Below are 21274 nucleotides of genomic sequence, written 5' to 3' on the forward strand. Positions count from 1 at the left end.
ATACGCGTTCAGGCGTAAGTTAAGAAAAATATGGCTTGTTGATGTGACGATTTGTTTTTACAGTGTGCGCGCAACAGCTGATCAAGGCCAAGCCTACTCTTTACCAAACTAAGTTGCAGAGGCCACATGTCACTCATGCAGTTTGAGCTCCCTGGTGACTCACAGACTTTTTAATAGAAAGCAACGCAGAGCTTCGCCTCAAACGCACTGATGTCACGGTACGGATAAAACAAAACAGCTAAGAGCTCGACTTGTGATTATGAAATCTGTTTACTGATCCGAGCGTATTGCTTTTTTCTTTCTTTTTGAACGTAAAACAAGACTGCAATCATCATCATTCAGAACACGATTTTATATAGCTTTTTCTGAACACAGTCAAAAGGAAATTTCATGGGGTCAGAGAGGGGGCGATTCAATTTCAAGGTGACATTACAAGGTAGAGTTCACACTGACGCAAGATAAAACGTGACAGTATGAAAAATATGCTTTTTCGGTGTGCTCGTTCATGTGAAAAACGGGGAGAATATGCATAATTTTACAATAACATAGAATCACTATTGCTATATGAGCTTGTTATTGAAATTCTTAAAATAGCAAAAGACATGATCAAAGGGACCTTAAGCACAAAGACAGCTAGAGTCTGTTGACTGATGCATATCGTCTTCTTTTTCCTCTTAAACTGGTTGATACATTTTATCTATAACATCCAAGGAGGCTCCAATCACATTCTCTAAACAAAATAGTCACACCCTTTGTATAATCTATACAATGCAGATGCATATTTACACCACATATACAAAATAATTTTGCACAAGAACTGATGTAAACTTTACATTGAGAAATGGGGGTGGGGGGTGGGGGGGGGGGGGCATGGCATTGCCCTGGGTGCCCATCTAGAAAAATCTGTCAACTTGACTGCACAAATCTTCCCATGGCTCCTAGTCAACACTGCTTGTCACGAGTCATCATCAGTTTATAGTTTATGAATGAGTTCTGTGCCAAGTTCCTTCCTCTTCCTGCCTCATATTTCCCTCATTCCTCCAATTTAGATGACATTCAGGGAAATAAGCTGTGAGTATTGAGTGCATAGAGAGCAGTCTGTCAGGCCTGGAGCAGTTACGCAGACAGGATGATGGATTTGAAATGATCGAGAAATATAACTCTTAATCATAAGCCAAGGCAGCTTCAAACTTTTTTTTTTTGCAGATTGAAACTATGGAGTTGGATCACCCTCAAAATTAACTTTGAAGAAATCTTTTGATACCTTAGGAGATGCAAACGCGAAATGAGAACATTACCACGCTCATGTCTGTGACATAGTGATCAGCTGCTGGTTAGCAGGAAATAGGTATGTGATTCTATCCAAAGGCAACACATTCAACCTACTGCAAGCTTTAATACCCACTAATTAACAGTTTTCTTTGTTTTGCAGTAACCTTGGAGTGCATAGCTTTACTTCAGTCAGGCCACAGACTCAAGCTCAGACACAATCCCAGCAAATGCACTGATCTCTTTGCCAGCCCACATCAGCCTTATCTGACCTTTCAACACACCCAATTAGCTTACAGTATGTTTAACTTGTTTTAGTCTGTGCACATTTTCTGCACACCTGCAAGCTACTTTGCAACCCACCTTAGCTCCTCCTCTCACGCTGTTTCTGACTAATCAGTGTCACCCCTAATGCCAACCCTGTTGTGTGCTTCTGGTCCCATCTTTTTCTGTTTTGACACAAAAAGACAGCGAGTTCCAAGAACAGAGTCGTGCCTAGAAATATAAATTACTGCAGATGGAAATTTTCTTTTGATCATTTGCTAGTTTTTAAAAATGGGAATTACTGTATAAAATGTAAGTTGGTAATTAGCAGCCTTCAACCATGGTGAAAAATTTGTTACCTTTGGTTAGTTTGGCCTTCCAGTGATCTTCTAGCTGTGGTGTTGTAATTAGGCAACAGACTTGAGCGTGGTATTGATCTTTAAACTCTTGACAAGAAAGCAGATGAGCATATTTTACAAGAATGTCATATTTGTGCTTTAAAAATACACAAAAGATAAAAAGCTTAGACAGTGAGGATAATATTCCACCATTTCATCCAGTCTGTGTTGAACAATATGTATGAGCCGGATTATAATTTACAACAAAATCAGTTACAGCAGTGTCATAAAAACTACAAAGTGACAGTGTTGCATAGAAAGACTGACTACTACTGAGAGTTACAATGAAACAATAAATATTAGACAAGTAATAAATATGTATAGTGCTGCACAACTCAAAACTAGACCTTCTGTTGAGTAACAACTCAAAAATATAATGGTTTATGGGTTTCTTCCAGTAGTGCAGCAAGAACACAATTTTCCAAATAAACTGGGAATGTGTGCTGTTTGCAAATTTAGACTAATTTTCAGCAAAGTACAGCTTTTCTCTGTGCCTAATTTAAAAAAAAAACAACCTAGCAAATAAAGTCAGAGACTATTCCCTACATGGACATAGCTACAAATGTGATCTGCTTTGGAGCACAAAAAAAGTTCATCACCTTTTATTTAAAACATCCTTTTCTCAAAACAAATTCATCAGATGTTTTTGTCAAAAGACTCTCCCCTTGTTTCGATCGCTCTCTGTTATACTACATGGACTGGCATTTCAATTGTTTTCCACTTGATCAGAGGATGAATTAATTTGACATTTGAGCTGACAGCCAGTTTGCTTGCTGTCAGGAGGGGGAAACATGTTTGTCCTCCACCTTGTGAAGTGTTGAGATCAGAGCGACAAACCCTCTCTTTATTCCTGATAACGATCCCTGTGAAATCATTTGTAAGTGGATCAAACGGCTCAAATGTTACCTCTATGCTTCATCTATTAGTGCAAAAACTAGTACACGGGTATGCTAAATGCTTGATGTCATGTTAAACATTAGTTACATGTTAACCATATGCACTGTGCACTTGCATATGGCTAAAACATATATTGCAATTCAAAATCAAAATGGGAATGAGGTAATTTCAGTGCTTGTTGAACCCATTACTAAGCTGCATTATGTGCCATAAATTACGAAATAAATAACAGCCTGTTAAAGCATTTGCAAAAATAAATTAAAGTGAAATGTACAGACATCTGGAAAGAAATATATAGAACAGGGATGTTAGGTGACTAAATTCATTAATAATGTTTCTTGTATGCAGCTTGCATTGTAAATATCTAGGAGATGAACAGTCTCAGGCCATTGTGAGTGCAGATGCAAAGGATGCAATACAAAAACAAAAGAGACAAAAAGACATTCAGTCTCCTAGCTGTCTGTGGGCAGAGTGAACAAGACTGCTTCAATGGTGGTTGGCCCACTGCTAGGACATTTCCACTCAAGCATCAAAGCTGAGCACTGAGACACACACACAGTTGATTGCACTGACAGCCTCTGTCCTCGTTCTCAACGGGAACCACAACTGCAGATTTGGTCTCCTAATGTTGAGAAACCTAGTGCCTGGTTTTGTTCCGTTTGTTCAACGAACCGCGGCTCCGGCTGCGACTGCGGCTCCCAAAGACTGAGTTCCACGATGAACTGCGGCTGTAGCTCCGGTAGGACGAGTAGCTGTGGCTCTGGCTCCTGCTCCTGCTGCGGCTGACGCTGTACAGAGGGCTGCGGCTGCGGCTGCGAGTGAAGAGGCTGCTCCAGGATGACACGCTGGTGCACCGACTGCTAGAGGATGGGCTTGGTCGGAAGTAAGGAATGGGTCGCTTCCTGGCACTAATGAGAGCCAAAAATATAAGTGATGTAACAAGGTAAACAAAACATTGTGTCTCTTTAATCTCCCAACTTCACTAACCCCCCCGAGACATTCAAACTGGCAGACTTCAGCGGAAAGCCAGTATCATCATCAAGGACCCATCGCACCCTGGACACTCGCTTTCCCCCCCATTCCCTCTGGTAAATGCTACAGCTCCATCAGGTCAAAGACAAACAGACTCAATAGGAGCGTCTACCCATGCTTCTACCCAACATGCTCTACCTCCACCCTGATTGAAAGTTAATTGTGCTGTCAACACTCATGGACACTTGCACTCTACTTATCTATATACAGTATTCATTACAGCATTTATTTATTAACAGTACTCATTACAGTATAATACAATCAACATTCCTACCTCTATTTATATAACTGTACAGTAGCAGCTAGCATTCCTACCCCTGTGCAATACCACCAATCACATCGCACCTTATACTGCACTGATCCTACTCCTTACACTGTAGATATATTCATATGTTTTGTTTCTGTATATAATGTGTGCATTACCTCTTAAACGTATTTTTATCTTTATTTATCTCATTCTCCTATACAAATAATGTGGAATGTAAAAACCTACAGCTGCAAATGGAGAGATGCCAAACTGTGTTTCATTGTTCTGGCAACAGTGACAATGAAGATCTAAATTATCTTATGTCATCTTAATAACACAGAAGATAATTTGTAATTGTTGTGTATACAGTTTGATGTGTTGCCCCCAGTGGCCAAAAGCTAACATGCTTAAGGTCAGCAGAATGACTGAAAACCAAGATAACAGGGTCTTCATTATTTATTGTCCCACTATGTTCACATGGTACTCAAGCATGGGCTAACCTAGACTTGATAAAGTGATGTAGAGACAAGACATGACCGAACCATAACTTTATTCATAATTTAAAAAAACAAACAAACATTTATTTGTAGTGGCAGCCCACCATGTGCCTCCACCTAGACTCAGTCACCCTGTAGGCACTGTATCCACATCATTTTCCAGTGCTGACCAAACCCTTATAATCCTTTGGTTATAGCATTTGTTATGTATTCAGACCATAATAACAGTCTCTCATTGATTTCTACATGTGCACACTTTTAAAATTTTTAATTAAAATCTTCAAAAATATGGAAATCTTATATGATCGTCGCCAACTCATTCACTGCAGGGATAGGAGTGTTCAAAACATTCATAGCCTTTAAAACAATGAAACGATAACTAAACACTATTAACATTTAGTTATAATAATTACATTGTGCTATTTCTGTGGCTGTTTCTGAGTGTCTTTTTTCTCCAAGTAAAAGTAATGTCATGTTAAAGTCATGGTCAACTTTCTTCTTTCTTTTAAATTTCAGATTTCCTTCTGTCACCATCTGTTTCTTTAGCCCCCGTGGTGGCTTCTGAGCCAACACTTGTCTCATCCTCAGGCTAAATGCCATTTCAAGGTACATAGCTCATCAACACGGGTGAAAGATTTCAGGTTGGGAACTTGTCCAACCGAGGGGGTGGAGGGTGGGACCAGCAGTACATTTTTGCTGCCTTTAGGCATAAAACTGTACATTGTACTATAAATAACCAGGCCAGTAGAGCTGTACCTTGTGATTCGCCGTGCTTCCAGATGGCTTGGTGAGTCTCTCCTCCTTTTCTTCATAGGAGAGTAGGATTTGCGTCTTCGCCTCTTCCCACTAACTTTATGTGTATGCTTCGCATCTGTCTCTCTGGAGCTAGCTGTTCTTTTTCTGTCTCGCAGTCTGGGAAGCAGACATAACATAGTGAAAATTTAATTAACAACAATGTCAATATATGTTTATCCCCATGCATTGCAAATGAGGACTAATTAGTATTTGAAACATGTAGTGAAGTTCACCTGTCGGGACTGTATCTCGAGTAGCTTCCTCTTCGCCTCAGATCAGCTGAATTACTCATTGAGCGTGAATATGAGCTACAGTGACAAAATGAGGAAAAATTCTATTGAAGATTACTGACATTTCTGCAAAAGAAAATAACAAGTGACGTACTATGGAAACATAATACCTGCAAGATGAAAGCGAGGGGCTTCGAGAGTAGCGTCCAGAGTATCTGGAACTCCCTGAGGATCTGCTCCTGCTGCTAGATGACCGGGTTTTTGGTCGCCCTTGAGACAAGTCGCTCCTCCTCTCTGAGCAGCTTGATGTCTTTGGGGATCTCGCAACCTCTAGCCGACACCCCAAGGTTATCTGCTCTCTTTAAAAGAAATACATTAAGATGTTTCACAACTTTGAGTGAAGAAGCCAACTGTGTATCCAAGGTTGGTTTTTAAATAAATGCTTCCCTTTATTCTCCACTCATCAGATTAAAGATTCAAAGGAGGAAACAGAGCATATAAACAGCAGCTAAACAAGCTTGAATTCATTCAGGTGGATGATTTATTGTGAACGAAGAAAATTACCTCTTGCCATTTCCACTGAAAAGGGTTGCAGACAAACCGTCTTCCCCGTAAGGTTTGCACAAGGAAGCATAGCTGGTCACAGAGTTTCCTGAATCAGAGACATTGTCTCGCTCAGTGAACTTTAGCTTCCCTGGCGAGGCCACACGTTGACAGCTGTTGCTCTTGTTGTCAAGAGTGACACTCCCCTGAGAAACACCAGTTTTGCTCGATGGCGGCGAAGATGTGTCATTCCCAGAATCGTAATCATGTGGACCTACAGTCTGGCTCGTTAAATGCTGAGACCCATTTCCATGTAAAATCTCACTTGCAGGTTTTGACGACAAAGTCTGCAAAGAGACAAACAGGCTGCAGCTTAAAGCCAGGTGTGAACTGATACACGAAACCTGCTACCTGCTTTGATGCACTGTGAATATTCTAGTACAAAGGCACATATTCCCTTGAAAACACAGTGAAGAGATTTCTTTCTTTTTTCTCGGGACAGAAAGCTTTGAAAGATAAAGACATGCAAATTTGAAGCATGCGATTAACCTCGAAAGAAAGTCTGAACTCAACTAAAGTCGAAGAAATCAACAAGAAAACAGTTTTTAAGGAAAGTCTAAACTAAAACAATTATATGAAAGGAACAACAAAAAGCAGAAAAGAAAGAGGAAAACTATGTGTGAAAAGATCTACTGGCTCTAACTCGAGTAAAGAGAAGAAGAGTAAATAATAGACCCCATTGAAAAGCCTCATTTAAAGAACACTGAACAAACATCACAAAAATGGGTATTATGTAGAAATGAAAAGGATTGCAGACAAAGAGGGATCCCATCAGTCTAACTAAGAAAGCCCTCAGAAAAGGACAGATGACTGTGCTCTTTCTCCTGTAAGAAGTAAATAATTAGCCTGCACCGACCTACAAGTAAATCCCTAAATCTGCTGATAACATCGACTTACCAATCAAGATTTCCTCCTTAAGTAGGTAAGGTGTAAAAAAAAAGGGAAGAGCGGGCAACATAAGTGCATCATTAGAGTCGTAAATTGCAAGAAAAAGACAATAACCCTCTCTTCAAAACCCAGACCTAGTTAGTCTTATATCGGCACTTTTTTTTGTTTCTTCAGTGTTGTTTTAAAGTTTCGGAGAGCGAAACTAGTTACCTTTTTGATTAACTGACCTCTGGAAACTCAATTTCAAATTTTAGTTTTTCCTTAATTGCAAAAAGTCCACAGATGGATAAAAGTAGTGACCTCTTAACAGTGACAGTTAACTAAGGTTTGATTCTGACTCCAAAACACGTGTAAGAGGTTAAGCCAGCCTCTTCTCCCAAAGGTTTCCCATTATCAAGTCTACAGTCAACACAGCAGACCGACCCTGAGGGAAATTTAAGCATATCTTTGTCCATCTACCATCCTCTTTAACATTTGCAGTGGCACATAATATGTGCATACTCAGGGGTAAAAGATTTCACTTACAGAAGTACATATTTAAACAAACACATTCTTCATGGCACCTCAAGATATTCTGACAAGGCTGACGTCAAGTAAACATTTAATCTCACATTCAAGTTCTTTTGTGCTTTTCTTTCAGGTTGGTGCCTCAAACACACTAGACGCTTTTAAAATATAAAACCAATTCACCACATGAACATATGGTGACATATTTTAAAATCAACCACACTCTTTTTTTATCCACTCATACCTACCTGTCCCTTTATGGATTGCTTTTTTTTGGGGGGGAAGAAATAATAAGCAAAGATCATTCTGCATTACCTTTTGGATTATGTGCCTTTATTCACAAGATCAAACTCCATAAATAAACCTTATGCAAACACTGTAAAGCAAGGCTACCCCCTCAGCGACCAACTGTAAAGTCCTTCTGAGAGACTGTGTGAAATTGAATGCCAGGCATAATTCGATATATGGATTAATTTATTGAATTTCAATTAAAACCCTGTGGTGTTTAATTAAAAACATCCGTCTGTGCAATTAGCATAATTTAATGATTGCTGCAGAGAAATTAAATATATTTTATGCTCCAATAAACCAGAGACAATGGGGTTTTAGGACATAGCTGCATGTATGAGGCTGCTGGAAGAAACAAAAGAACAACAAAAAAACAAAAGAGGAATCTCAAATTTTAAAATTGAAAATCTGCCTTCTAAAAAATGCTTTAAGGATGTGTTTTTTGTTGGTTTGACACTAGAACCACTGAAATGATTTGCTCTAAATAAAAGAAATGTAGTTCTCTGCAGAGGGTTGATGGGAACAAAAGCTGTCATCTTAATCTAAACTCCCGAATAAATGTAACTAGTGAGAGGTCATAGACCAAATTGTAAACACACACCTGCAACTGAATCTTATTCAACCCTTAAAACATTTATGGTTTGCACACAATCCCTTTGTTGGATGTCAATGCAGGAAGCAGGTTGCCCCTAGCTAATGAGTAATATCCCCTCTTACACTGTCCCTAACCCTTAAGTGCTATGTGCTAACTCGAAAAAGCTGCACTCTCATGCATTTTTGATGCCATTAGACCAGAAACAAGCGCACGCTGCTTTAAGATAATGGTTTAAGGCAATGTCGGTAACTTCTGTTCATTTGAAACAAAAAACACATCATTATTATCCTGTGCAGCACGTCAGTGTTACTCCTCTTGTTTGTCAGTGAAAAAGTAAAAGCACACAGCTTTAAGGTAAGAGACTGGTTATTTTTTACATCACTGAATTTAGCCTGTTATCAAAGTTCAGCCCATTCTCAATCCCAAGCCGCTAAAAAACAACACTTTTATCAAAGCCCCTCACAGATACACAAAAGGTGTCCTCTGGCACTATGCTAATAGTGAGACAGATCTCTCACTCCCACCTTATATATGAATGCTTACAGACCTCTTAACATTACATTTAAATGCAGTAATTGGTATTTTTAAATGTGCCAGTAAGATTTAAAGCCAAACCATAGTGTTTTTCCCAGTCAGCTTTAAACAATCAGTGTTTACAACTAACCAGTGAGAGAAATAAACCTAATGAGCAAGTGAAAACGAGGAAAACAAACTCTATACCTAAACTTCCTGAACAGGACACAAACTGCAGTCCCCTGGCTGACCATCCTGTGACTTACTACTCGAGTTTACTTTTATAGAAGACTTATCTCTGGGCATCTAATTACCACAATTCACGCATGGAAAGACACCAACAGAGATGGGCAGTAACGCGTTACTGTAATCTGATTACTTTTTTCAAGTAACGAGTAAAGTAAGGGATTACTATTGCAAAAACGTATAATTAGATTACTGTTACTTTCCCGTAGGAGCGCTGCATTACTAAACCGTGATTTTTTTGCGAGAACGTCTCATGACAATGACGTAAGCGAGTGTGACGTTTGTGGCAACAGCTGTGTGCAGATCAACAATGGATAATATATAGAGTGCGGGAGAGAGTATGAGCGCGCAGCGTTTAAAGCGTGGAAGTACTGACCTTACTTTGAGTTTGATTCCATAAAAAGTGACAAAAACATTAGTGTCGGTTGTGCGTGGGAAGAAAACTTCTTTTTACAGCGAAAAAAAACCCCCTAAACAAGCACCGAGTGTGCTACAACGTAATGGGAAACTCACAAAGAAACTCGCGGATTCTTCCACTGACCGCTGCGGCACACCTGCACCAGGGTAAACCTCCGCCTACCTGACTCCTGCTTTACAGGTGAAAATAGAGCAACAGGACCGCTAGTCTTTGACTTTATTTTCTGCTGTGTTTTACTTGCATCTATTTGAAAGACTGAGTGTAAACACAAAAAATATTTTATTTTATGTGCTGGAATGTGCAGAAAATAGGTTTAAATGTTAAACTAATTTCTTCAAGTCAGAGAATGCTGCATATAATTTAATTTTTGCTTGATGCATAAAGTTAAAAGATTAAAACTGATTAAACAAGTTAAAAAAAGAGACTTTTCCATTTGATTAAGTAACTTGACCAACACTGGACACCAATAGCATTTAACACAACGGCAGTATTTGACACCCCGGGATGAGAAAGCTTTTCAAGTGTCTGCTTACTGATGGTGCAGGCCAGAGGGGAATAAGAATTTGCAGTTAAGGTGTCAGTTTATTCCGATATTTACGGTAGTATATTGACTGTAGCATGATTTCTCAACAGAAGGAGAAATAAGCCTTAAAATACCCAAATCACACTGTTTATCCAACGTGTTTTGCCAACTGTAATGTAGCGGCGACTCTACCGCCCAGTAATCATATCAGTTTTTAAAGCAGAGAAACAGGAGCTGACAAAATCGCTGAAAAAGAAGAAACCACTAACCACTAACTAAGATTTAGGCCATGTAATGTTTTGTTCAATTTTGTAAATGTTGATCCCTTTGAGGATTGTGAAGAGGGTTTAGCTGAATAAAATATGCTGTGTTTCAACTGGATATAGATGTAAGATTTTGTTCTAAAAATACAGACGTGCTGTTTTTTTAATGGCCTATGTAAAAATATTTTTAGAATTGAAAGGAAATTGCCAAACGCGGCCGCCTCACTGTAGGCATTTCAGGTTGCCTGAAAATAAGCCCTTTGACATGGCGATAACTGCGAAATGAAACTGAACCAGTGGCAGCACTATGAGAGTCCTAAAGAGTACTTACGGTGCCAGCAGAGAGGATGGAGCGATATTTTGGAGCCATTTTACACACTGATTTGGTTGTAGGTCTCCACTTCATGTCTGTGTAGTTGAGCACTGCATTGGTTTCCTGTCCTACAGCTGCCAGGTCTCCAAATGCTTGATGAACCACAGATTTTTGCAGATGGTGTCTGTGAGAAAATGCTGCATTTAGTTTTCATCATGACAGAAATGGTTGTGTTACATTAGAGCCAATTTTGCACTTCAGAGAATGGGATAAAAGGTAGCCGGAAGTCGGAAAAATATCAGACTTTATTTCAGCTCCGTTTCGTGCCATTTAGTAATCATAGAGCATCTGTTACAAAATTATTTCTTGAATGTTTTTCCACGTGAAAGATTAAATGATTCATTGGATGAAAATGTTGGAAGAATGTATAATAAAGCGACATAATTCTCTTTGTTTGAGTAACCTAAACGGTTTGGACAGATCAGTCAGTTTGAATTCTGGACTTTGATTGGAGTTAAAACTTCTCAGGGATAAAGGTTCACTCATCGAACTGTACACGCCTTCATATATATGTGTGTGTATATATATATGTATATTCTCAGTGATAAATGAGTGAAATGATTAATTTATATCAGAAAGTATCCAGATATTCTTCTAGCTGTTAGGAATCTTTATGCAGTCAGCCCAGTATAACCCATAAAAGACATCTTTCATAGTATCACACAACCAAAAATTTGCTATGTGTCATTATAATTGAGTGTATTGATCTCTAGAGTGCATTTGCAGCCATTTTCTGTGCAGCTGTGATAAGGCCCGGTTGTGCCTGAGTCTGAGGAAGTCACCTCCACCTTATCAGTCATCTCTGCGATGTGACCAAGAACTCGGCAGACACCTCAGACTGATAAGATTAACCAAGGGAGCGGGCTGGGGGTGGGGTGGGAGTGGGGGCGCCGGGCCTACCTGTCCTCTGTTGAAGATTGGCAGGAAGAAGTCTCTGACTCTGACCTCCGATACCGCCGTCTCCGACGTGAGTGAGTCCGAGAACTGAAACAAAACAAAGGAAAATTAAAAAAAAAAAAACCACAAGTAGAGAAGAAGCTAAGATTATGATTAGTTTTTTTTTCACAAAAAACTCCACTAAAGTAGCTTTACATAATCCCTGTCTTCTTGGGCTTGACTTTGGTTTAGTTGCTCAAAACGTATCTTTTTGCGCTCTCTTCCCCCTCCCTTTAAGACAACCATTGTATCTGATCGGTGGGCCATTGCAAACACAAGGTCTCTACAACCTGGTGTTAGGACTTCTGTGTTGATTGGCAGGAAGAACAGTCAGAGCTGTGTGATATATTAAGAATATTTTCTTTTTGTAACACCATTCAAAGAGCAGGAAAAGAGGAGTAAAGCGTTTTAATCATAGGGATTTACCAAGACTGACTTAATTATTTGAAACTTTGGCAGTTTTTGCAATTGTATTATTATTAGTATTGTAACTAAATAAATAAATGTATTATTTATTCCATCAATTAAACATACACTGTACAGGATTTATAACAAATTTTACTAATGTCCCAGCTACACACGAGACCTATCAAGCCAAACATGCAAGCAAATAGCATAGCTGCACTTCTCCAACGATCAGCAGTACAAGAAAACCATTATGCAAACCATTTAGTTTTGAGAGAAACTTGAATTTCTGTTATATGTGTGCCTCTACAGTAAGACCAAAAAAAAAAGGATTACGAGTTTATTAAAACCTTTTTGGACACCTTTCTTTTGTCTTCCAAAGTCTGGCTAACCTGGAGGGCCAGAGAGTTATTCAGAAATCACACTTTCCAAAGTCTATGTTCATACTACGGGACAGTTTGCCATGACCTGTGTATGTCATTCTCAAACAGAAGCCTCCTCTGCTATTACACGAAGCTACGCAGAATTGCTAACTGGCAAACAAATCCACACTGACTCCCAACAACTTTACAAATTTACAGCCAAAATAAATATATTTAGAGCCTGGTCTACCCCCTCTTCATGATAAATATGAATGAACACATGTGATGAAGAATAAAAATAAATTGTTGTTCTTTGTTCTTTTGCCTTCCTTCAGCTGCTCCCATAAGGGTCGCTACAGTGGATCACCTACCTCACCCTGGCACCTTCCTCTGTCACACCAACCCTCTGCATGTCCTCCTTTACTACACCAATGAATGTTCTCTGTGTTCTTCCTCTTTTTCTCCTGCCTGGAAACTCCATCTTTAATGTCCTCTGTCAAATATATCCATGATCCCTTTGTGCAGTTCCAAACCATCTCAGCCCTTCTTATCTAACTTTGTCTGCAGTCCACTCAACCCGAGCTGTCCCTCTGATATACTGATTTCTACTTCCAGTCATCCTGGTCACTCAAGAAAATAGGAACATCTTCAGTTCTGCCACCTCCAACTCCACATCCTGTCTTTTTGTAAGTGGCACTCAGTAGTAATGATCTCACTACCATCCTGTAAACCTTCCCTTTCACCCTTTTGTGCCTTCTTTCACAAATCACTCCTGATTCTTGTCTCTGCTTTAAATGTGCATATAATGTACATCGCCACTTGGAGTGACAGGTTGATGTTATGTTCTGTTCACTGTTCATTTGCACTAAAATACATTAAAACGTTGTCTCTTTAGTTTTCTAGTAAGTTCATTGTGGTGGCTATTTAACTTCTTTTACAAAGCAGAGGACTACCATATACACATTTAATTGACACGTGCTATTTGTCCAATTATCTGCAATTCAGCAGAGGCAAAAATGGCCTCATTAGTAGTCCTTTAGTTTGAATAAATGCAAGAAAACAAACTCGAACCACAATACTCCACATCTGCATGCTTTCACATTGTTTATGTTGGATCTATGTGCATCTCTAATTGGTAGCAGCTATAGTTTTTCTCCTTTCCCCACATTTTTAAACAAGAGTAATGCTAATGCAAAAAAGTGTCTAAAAGCCTACTGGTGGCCAGAAGTTTAAAGATGAACAGACCAAAAATGGTCCCTGTGTACGTTTAGTCTTGAGAAAGATGTTCACAAAACAGAATTAGATTCTCATTTAATATCACGCTGAATCATGGATGTTCCTCTTTAATTGAAAGCTGGTGACTAAACAGTCCTGATTTTGCCATCCAAAAAAACTGTCTTGGAAAAAGGTGAGGCTTTAAAATGGTAGTCAAGCCAGTCTGTTATGTTATGGTGCCTACATCTATCTTTTATGTGCAGTCTGTGGCCTTTCTCCACCTTGAATTTTCAGCTATCAATGTCAGTGTTTATAGTGGAGTGACTACTTTTCAATTTACTATTCTGTTTACTGTTAAAACAACACTGAAGACATTAAGGCTGTCAAAATTTATTTGTATAATGTATTGCCAAATCACAACAACAGTTGCCTCAAGGTAGTTCGTATTGTAAGCTAAAGACTGTACAATAATACAGAGAACACCTCAACAATCAGATGATACCAGCAACCTCTGTGTGACAGTGGGAAGTTAAAACTCTGTTTTAACAGGAAGAAACCAAGAACCAAGGCTAGATGGATCCATGCTTTCATGTGGATGCCAAATCCTGTCCCTATCATCTGAACATCAGCGCAGAAATCAAGACTCATCAGACCAGGCAACATATTTTCAGTCTTCTGTGTTCCACTTTTGGTGGGCTTATTCAAAATGTAGCCTCAGCTTTGTGTTATTAGCAGACAGGAGTCATTTGACACCAAGTGTGGTATCCTGTTGCTGCAGCTCGTCTGCTTGAAGGTTCGATGTCTTGTGTGTTCAGAGATGCTCTTCTGCATTCCTTGGTTGTTATACGTGGTTATTTGAGTTACTGTAGTGCTCATATCAGCTCATAGCAGTCTGGCTCTACTCCTGTGAACCCTGACAACAACAAGGTCAACAAGCTGGATCTGTAAAGCCTAGAGATTGTGGTGTTGAAAATCTCAGCAGCCCGACCGGCACCAACTACCAAAGTCTCTTAAGTCAGTGGCCCCCAACCCCCGAGCCGTTTATAGCTCCGTGAGCCATTTGGTACCGGACTGTGAGGCTCGAGTGTGAAATCTATGGTTTTCAGAGTTTTTATCAGTTTTTAGCGTTACTTTCTTTAATCGTTTTTATCGTTAACTTGTTTTCCCTGGGTCTTTTCCTGTGTGTTATGAATAAATCTTCTTTTTTTTGGTACTGGTACTGGTTTTATTTTGTAGTATTTATCCACGGCACCTTAAAGGCTGGTCTGTGAAAATATTGTCAGACATAAACCGGTCCGTGGCGCAAAAAAGGTTGGGGACTTAAGTGCCTTAAGTCACCTTTCTCCCAAATTCTGAGGTCAGGATCAGAATCAGGAAGAAAGGTCAAATACAGGCATTAGTGAGGTGCTGCCATGTGATTGGCTTATTAAATATTTGTGTTACCGAGCAGCTGAATGGGAGTGCCTGATAAACAGGCCAGCTTTTATTCATTTAACGTCAAAATTGCATATGTCACATCATCACCTTATGTTTCTTTATTGGCTACTCTGAGTGACAGGTCACATTAGCGAAGGGAAGAGTATAACAGAATGACAAAGTCATGAACGAGTGAAGTGATCTGAATAAAAGAAAAGAGAATAAAGAGTTGTAGTCAGCTGGAAAGCAATGGTTTCCGTTCAAGTCAGCAGCTACCGAACATGGCTCTGTGCTTACAAACAACAATGCGCTCATCCAAAGTCAAATTATAAAATGTTGCAAGATCACAGCATGAAATTGGTTTCTCTTACCCTCTTTCACCCATTTTTCTCTCTTTGTGGCTCAAGTGTTCAATCAGTTTTTCTCTTTGCAAAGGTTCTTTCACGCTTAGCTCAAGAAATATAAAAGCCGTACGTTTCTGTATTCACCTATCTTGCCCTTACAGGATAGCATTTTGCAGTATCCTCTCTTTTTCCTCCTCGACAGTGGGTATTCTGAAAATACTGGATGGACTACCATTGCTGGAAGAAGAGGAGGTTGTGAGGGGGAAAAAATAGTGTAGGACCTGGAGAGCACATTCTGATGCAACAGTCACACACTGACCTTTTCTTGTGCTTGCGTTCATCCCTCCTCTTATGTTTTAAACTTGAAGAGCTGTTGGGATGAAAGAGAATAATATCATGAGAGAGCGGGATTGATACTGACGAAGCCTGCACAGACAGCTTGCCTACTTGCTGATACTAAAAGAGAATTGCGTTTCAGGTGGAAATCCAGTAATCTTGCTGAAAGCAGGCACCAACTGTTACACAGGAACTCATCCTGTTATAAACTGTTTGCCTTTAAAGTCTTTCTTTTAGAAATGAGATGTGCACAGTGCAAGCAGACATGCAGAGGTTATAGAAGAAATAATCATATATGTACCTGTGTTTTGACTTCTTGGAGGTATACCTGAAAAGATAAACAAGATGATTTAAGTCATAAATATAAAACTTGTGCAACTGTTTTTGTATATTTATATATTTACTGTACCTACCTGTGCCGCTTGCTTTTCTTGGAGCTCTTCTTCTTCTTCTTTTTCTTCTTCCTCGGTGGTGACAGGCTGTAAGAAGGAGACCTAAATAAGGGAAAAAAATTAAAATAAATATGAATTTAAAGCATTCCTCTCCACAAACCTTGGTTTATTTATTTCCACACCAACACACACCACACTACAGAACAGTCATCTAATTATGGAAACTGACCTTTTCCTCTTCCTCTTCCGCTCAGACTTCCTCTTCTTCTTCTTTCTCTTTGGCCGAGGGGAAGGTTCCTCATCAAAGGACGGACTGTGAGCAAACACAGAGCAGAGGTGACACTTTTGTAATCTTTTTGGGATCCGATGAATGATATGCAGTCTTACATTCAAGAATTTCACAGCGATTTTTGATCTACTGAATCGAAAATATTCTGACTTATGTTCTTTCAAGATTACTCAATGCAGAAGCCTTTACACCTATAAAGAAATTTAAATGAATTTCTAATAGCTCAATATCCCTAAGAATTATGCTGTACAGTTCTAAAGCTTGGACCAGCTGTTTGTTTAACCCTCCGGGGTCCAGAGTATAATTGGCTGTTGTTGACTACTTTTGATTATACCTCTATATTTCACCTTTCAAAACTGTTTACCTTGCCTTGTTTGGTATCATTCTTTTCAGCAATGGTACCACATGTCTGAATTTACAGGGTTTTTTTTCTCATTTTGACATACTCTATTAACACATTTAATCTAAAATCAGATGCGAATGCAAATATAAATTGTAAATTTAGTATATATATATATATATATATATATATATATATATATATATATATATATATATATATATATATATTTTAGCTGGTTTTTTTTAACAACCATTTAAAGCTATTTACATAATAATCAGGTGTTCATCAAATAAGATGCCACACAAATTATTTTTGACACTCCAAAAAATAGTTTCTGTCCACTATAAGACAGAGGAGCACATCACAAGCCTGGTACCTCCAGGCCTGACAGCAGGAGGTGTATCACTCCTCCTGTTTGCCACCTGGAGTCAAAATCTACATTGCAATCTGCCTTTGGTGGCTTGTTAGCAACTGTGACATTCAGCCACCGCCTCGTTGTTTTGACAAACAAAACAAAACTTAACTGCACACTAAATAAACAAGACAAAACACTAAACGTCACAAATCTCTCAAATCTCAAAACTCACTTTCTTTTTCTCTCACTCTCACTGCTATCACTCCTAAAACTTCCCCCTCTTCCTAAATAACCAAATGCCACATGTTGCCATATAATATTTGGATTGGTCAACATGGTACATTTGTCCACCAATAGGAAAGGAATGTTTTTTCGTGTATTTTTAAGTGCTTGCAGGACTTGAAAAAATGCAGTTTTCACCCATTTTTTTGTTCCAGCAGACAGGAAAAAATATCATGGCCTATCAATACAATTTAAAAATTGGTATATAGTTGGAAGCACTTTTAACACAAGCTGAAATGGATTCTCAGGGAGACTACATTTTGCTGCTATGCCGTCTTAAATTGATCATGTGATTTGGGTCCGTCGACCCCAGAGGTTTAATTATCGACTGGTTTACGCTTTATCCCTAAGCTTATGTGGTTAACTTAGTAGTTTCCTATTTCCACATCCAGTATTTACACCACAGTTGTTATTTGGAGCTGTATTTGTATCAAACTGATGAATCAAATTCCTGCAGCCACTGTTTTTTTGTTCTGTTTTTTTTAACCACACCCTAAAGGAAAAACACAGCTTTAATGCCCAAAATGCTTCACTATGTTCAAAAGCTCTGTAGCCAAATATATAAAGTGTAACTGGTGCCAAGTATTGTTTACTGGAATATCAAAGCTTTTTTTTTTTTTTTTTTTTTGCTGATAAGCAGCCTTCTACAGGCCAGAGGCAGAAGTTTGCCTTTTGCCAAAAAGCATTTTCAGGATGGCAGGAAGCTTTAAGAAGTTAGGAAAAGTCAAACAATAGAAGTGGTATAGGGCTGGGGTGGATGAATAAATGTTGCGGATGAAAGCACTGGACTGTCATCCAGAAGAGTGTGGTTTGTCTTCCATTTGCTATCAATTCTACTAAGTTACTAAGTTATTCATTGTATCATATTTGTATGGCTAAAATACACCTAGTGTAACATCTCCCAACTAATTAGGCAATTACTGACAATAAGAAAATGCATCCTAGAGAAGAGTTCATCAATTCATGGAAGATTGTAGAAATAGTTTGGCGGTGTAATATTGTTTTTCAGCATACACACACACACACACACACACACACACACACACACGTGCACAGTATGTGCAGATTATTCACAATCTACAGTTCACAAATCCGTGGTGGAAAACTTGTCTAAGGTGTCAGGAACATGAAAAACACTGCTAATTAAAACAGTTTGTTTTTGTGCCATAAATGCAAATTGAAATGTTACTGATGATATAAATATTTAGTATATAAAGATCCAGAAAAACAGCTGACTTCTCCAAGTCCAAATTTAACTGCTCTGTGGTCTAGTGAATCAAAATCTTTTAAAAAAAAAATCATTGCGCTAACATTGTGTGGGATAAAGGGAAGCAGGACCAGCCTGGTTGTACTTCTTTGGTCCTTCACACAGACAGCTTTGCAAACCACTGTCTAAAATTTGTAGCATTCACTGTGACAAGGGGGCAGTTTAGGCGAACCGCCACAGCCACTGTACTAGTACACACTGCCTGGTAACTTGTACATCTGTGAAGGCACCATAAATGCTGCATAATATACAGATTTTGGAGCAACATGGGCTGCCTTCCTTTTTCCGAGAAGTCCTTGCCTTTTTGAACAGCAAAATACCAAAACAACATTCTGCATGTATTACAACAGCATGACTCAACAGCGAAACAGTCCGGGTGCTGTAACTAATCTGCCTGCAGGAAGCAGAGAACATTTGGCACGCTATGAAATGGAAAATATGTCAAAGGAGGCACTGGACGGTTGAGCAGCTGAAATCCTATATCAAGCATGGGAAAACATTTGGCTTTCAAATCTACAGTAATTGCTCCCCACAGTCCCCAAACATCAATGCTGTTAAAAGACGACTTGGAGCAAAAAAAAAAAACCCCATATATATATATATATATATATATATATACACACATTTAAATACATGGTTGAAATCATTTGTAGATCATTGCATTGTGATTTTATTCACAGCGTCACAGTCTTTTTTTCTTCTTTTTTTTGGAAACTGATTGATATGTTCTTTGGGAATTTGCTGTATTGCTTTCCTCCCTAAAAGTATTTACAGATAAATAACCATGACAGAATGGGTGGGGTAAAATAATCCACATGACTCATCACTGGCAGCACATAACTGCACATAAATGCATCCTGATTCTCTCTCACAACAATCATAAGCAAGATTATCTGTGATCCAAATGTCCCATACGAGATAATCTCGTGACAAAAGGATGAAAAATCCTTTCCAAACTGGTATAGACATAAAACAAATAACATGCCAGCAAACGTCACTATACTTTACTCAGGGGGAGGATCACAGATTTGATCTTGAACTTAAAATACAGACCTTCACTTTTTGAGCTGCAGGGCCTGCTGAGCAATTTTATGATTTCGATTGGGAGATGGTAATTTATTTCTGAATTTAACAGGGATAAAGCATAATACTTTAATGTACCATAGCCGAAAGGTACATTTCATCTCCAGTCCCTGCACAGAGGCAGCTAGTGATATACATCTTGAAGAAGCAATGAGGTGCACTCAGTTTTGGTTTCCAAATAATTTAAAGACAGATATTTTACCCTGGCCACCGCTCTGTAATGGTGCCAAAAATGCAGGTGACTGTGAGAATGTGTTTGAATCTCTCCATGTAGCTCATGGATCCTTTATTTCTGCACACATTGTTCTGCGTATAGCCACATTCTCATTATAGCGTGAGATATTCTTGTTATCCATCCTTTCTTCTCTTGAAGTGTGAATTCATCATTATACTGGAAAGAAAATGGTCGTATTCCATCTGCTGACCAGCTTGGTTGCTGTCCAGTGGTCCACTTCATTACTCTTTGAAAATGACTGATGTGGAAAAGAAGATGAAGGTCTTTTGAAGCACCACAGGCCCCCTGAATGGGCCTTTCAAGTGCAGAAGAGACTGAAATTCATAGCAAGGAAATACATGAGAGAGTGACTGACCATATCTGGGTGATACAGAACAACAAAAAAGGTAGTTATCATAATGGGTATAAATTTGTGGATATTTTCTGGAAATTCACAGACTAAATGGTGTAGTGGTTAACACATTTGCTTGGCAAGTCAGTCAAGTCAGAGACACAAATTCCCTTTGGGGATGCATTAGGAAAGGAACAGGAGCCAAATCAAACATGTGGAAATACTTGCTGTGGCAAGGGAGCAAGTAGCTTACGGACTAAAAGATTAATTGTAAAAGTCACTGAATATTTGTGAAAACTGAAGCTGCATTTGTAGCATATATATGTGTGTTTTTCTGCCTAACATTAGCCCTGCATGTACAAATGCTCTTTTCCCAAATAAAACAGCCATTAACAAAGGCTTTAATAGACACGCACAGTGCTATTTTTGAGTTAAGGCATTTAATGCATTGTTCACTTGTCCACAAACAACGGTGATGTAAAAAGACACTGATAACTGAGAATTAAACCTTGGAAAACATCTGGCATGTCTTAAGAGTGACTTAAAGACATGGGGGATTTGAAATAAAGCTTAAGGATTATGCAAGTTACCTTTACTGTACAAGAGCAACAATAAGTTGCACTTGATTCTCTAATGTAATAGAAGTACATAGCAGCTATGGAACAATATAAAAGAAGGAAAAAACCATAATTGTCATGATCAAGGTTTCCAATTCTCTACAGTATAACCTTAATTGCATAAGTGTCAGTGCAAAGTGTGAGCCTCCCACTTTGAATGTGTGTATATATATATATATATATATATAATAATGTTAATCCTTTGAACAAAGTATTGAGA

At 38.8% G+C, this 21274-nt stretch overlaps 1 protein-coding gene across 2 annotated transcripts in view; it reads right to left on the reverse strand.

Annotated features, from left to right (window-relative positions):
* Nucleotides 1-50: 50 nt before the first annotated feature.
* The window catches only part of srrm4 (serine/arginine repetitive matrix 4), a 62685-nt gene continuing 41461 nt past the window's right edge, over nt 51-21274 (reverse strand). For both annotated transcript variants that reach the window (XM_085179870.1, XM_085179869.1), the window contains 11 exons: nt 16482-16565; nt 16274-16354; nt 16162-16188; nt 15844-15894; nt 11747-11830; nt 10805-10970; nt 6194-6519; nt 5800-5988; nt 5633-5707; nt 5361-5516; nt 51-3736 (listed from right to left, as the gene is read on the reverse strand). In XM_085179870.1, the coding sequence (XP_085035996.1) occupies nt 3466-3736; nt 5361-5516; nt 5633-5707; nt 5800-5988; nt 6194-6519; nt 10805-10970; nt 11747-11830; nt 15844-15894; nt 16162-16188; nt 16274-16354; nt 16482-16565 (1510 nt within the window). In that variant the 3' untranslated portion in view covers nt 51-3465. The remainder of the gene's footprint in view (nt 3737-5360; nt 5517-5632; nt 5708-5799; nt 5989-6193; nt 6520-10804; nt 10971-11746; nt 11831-15843; nt 15895-16161; nt 16189-16273; nt 16355-16481; nt 16566-21274) is intronic.

Source organism: Neolamprologus multifasciatus, chromosome 12 (genome assembly GCF_963576455.1).
Source record: "Neolamprologus multifasciatus chromosome 12, fNeoMul1.2, whole genome shotgun sequence".
Lineage (NCBI taxonomy): Eukaryota > Metazoa > Chordata > Actinopteri > Cichliformes > Cichlidae > Neolamprologus > Neolamprologus multifasciatus.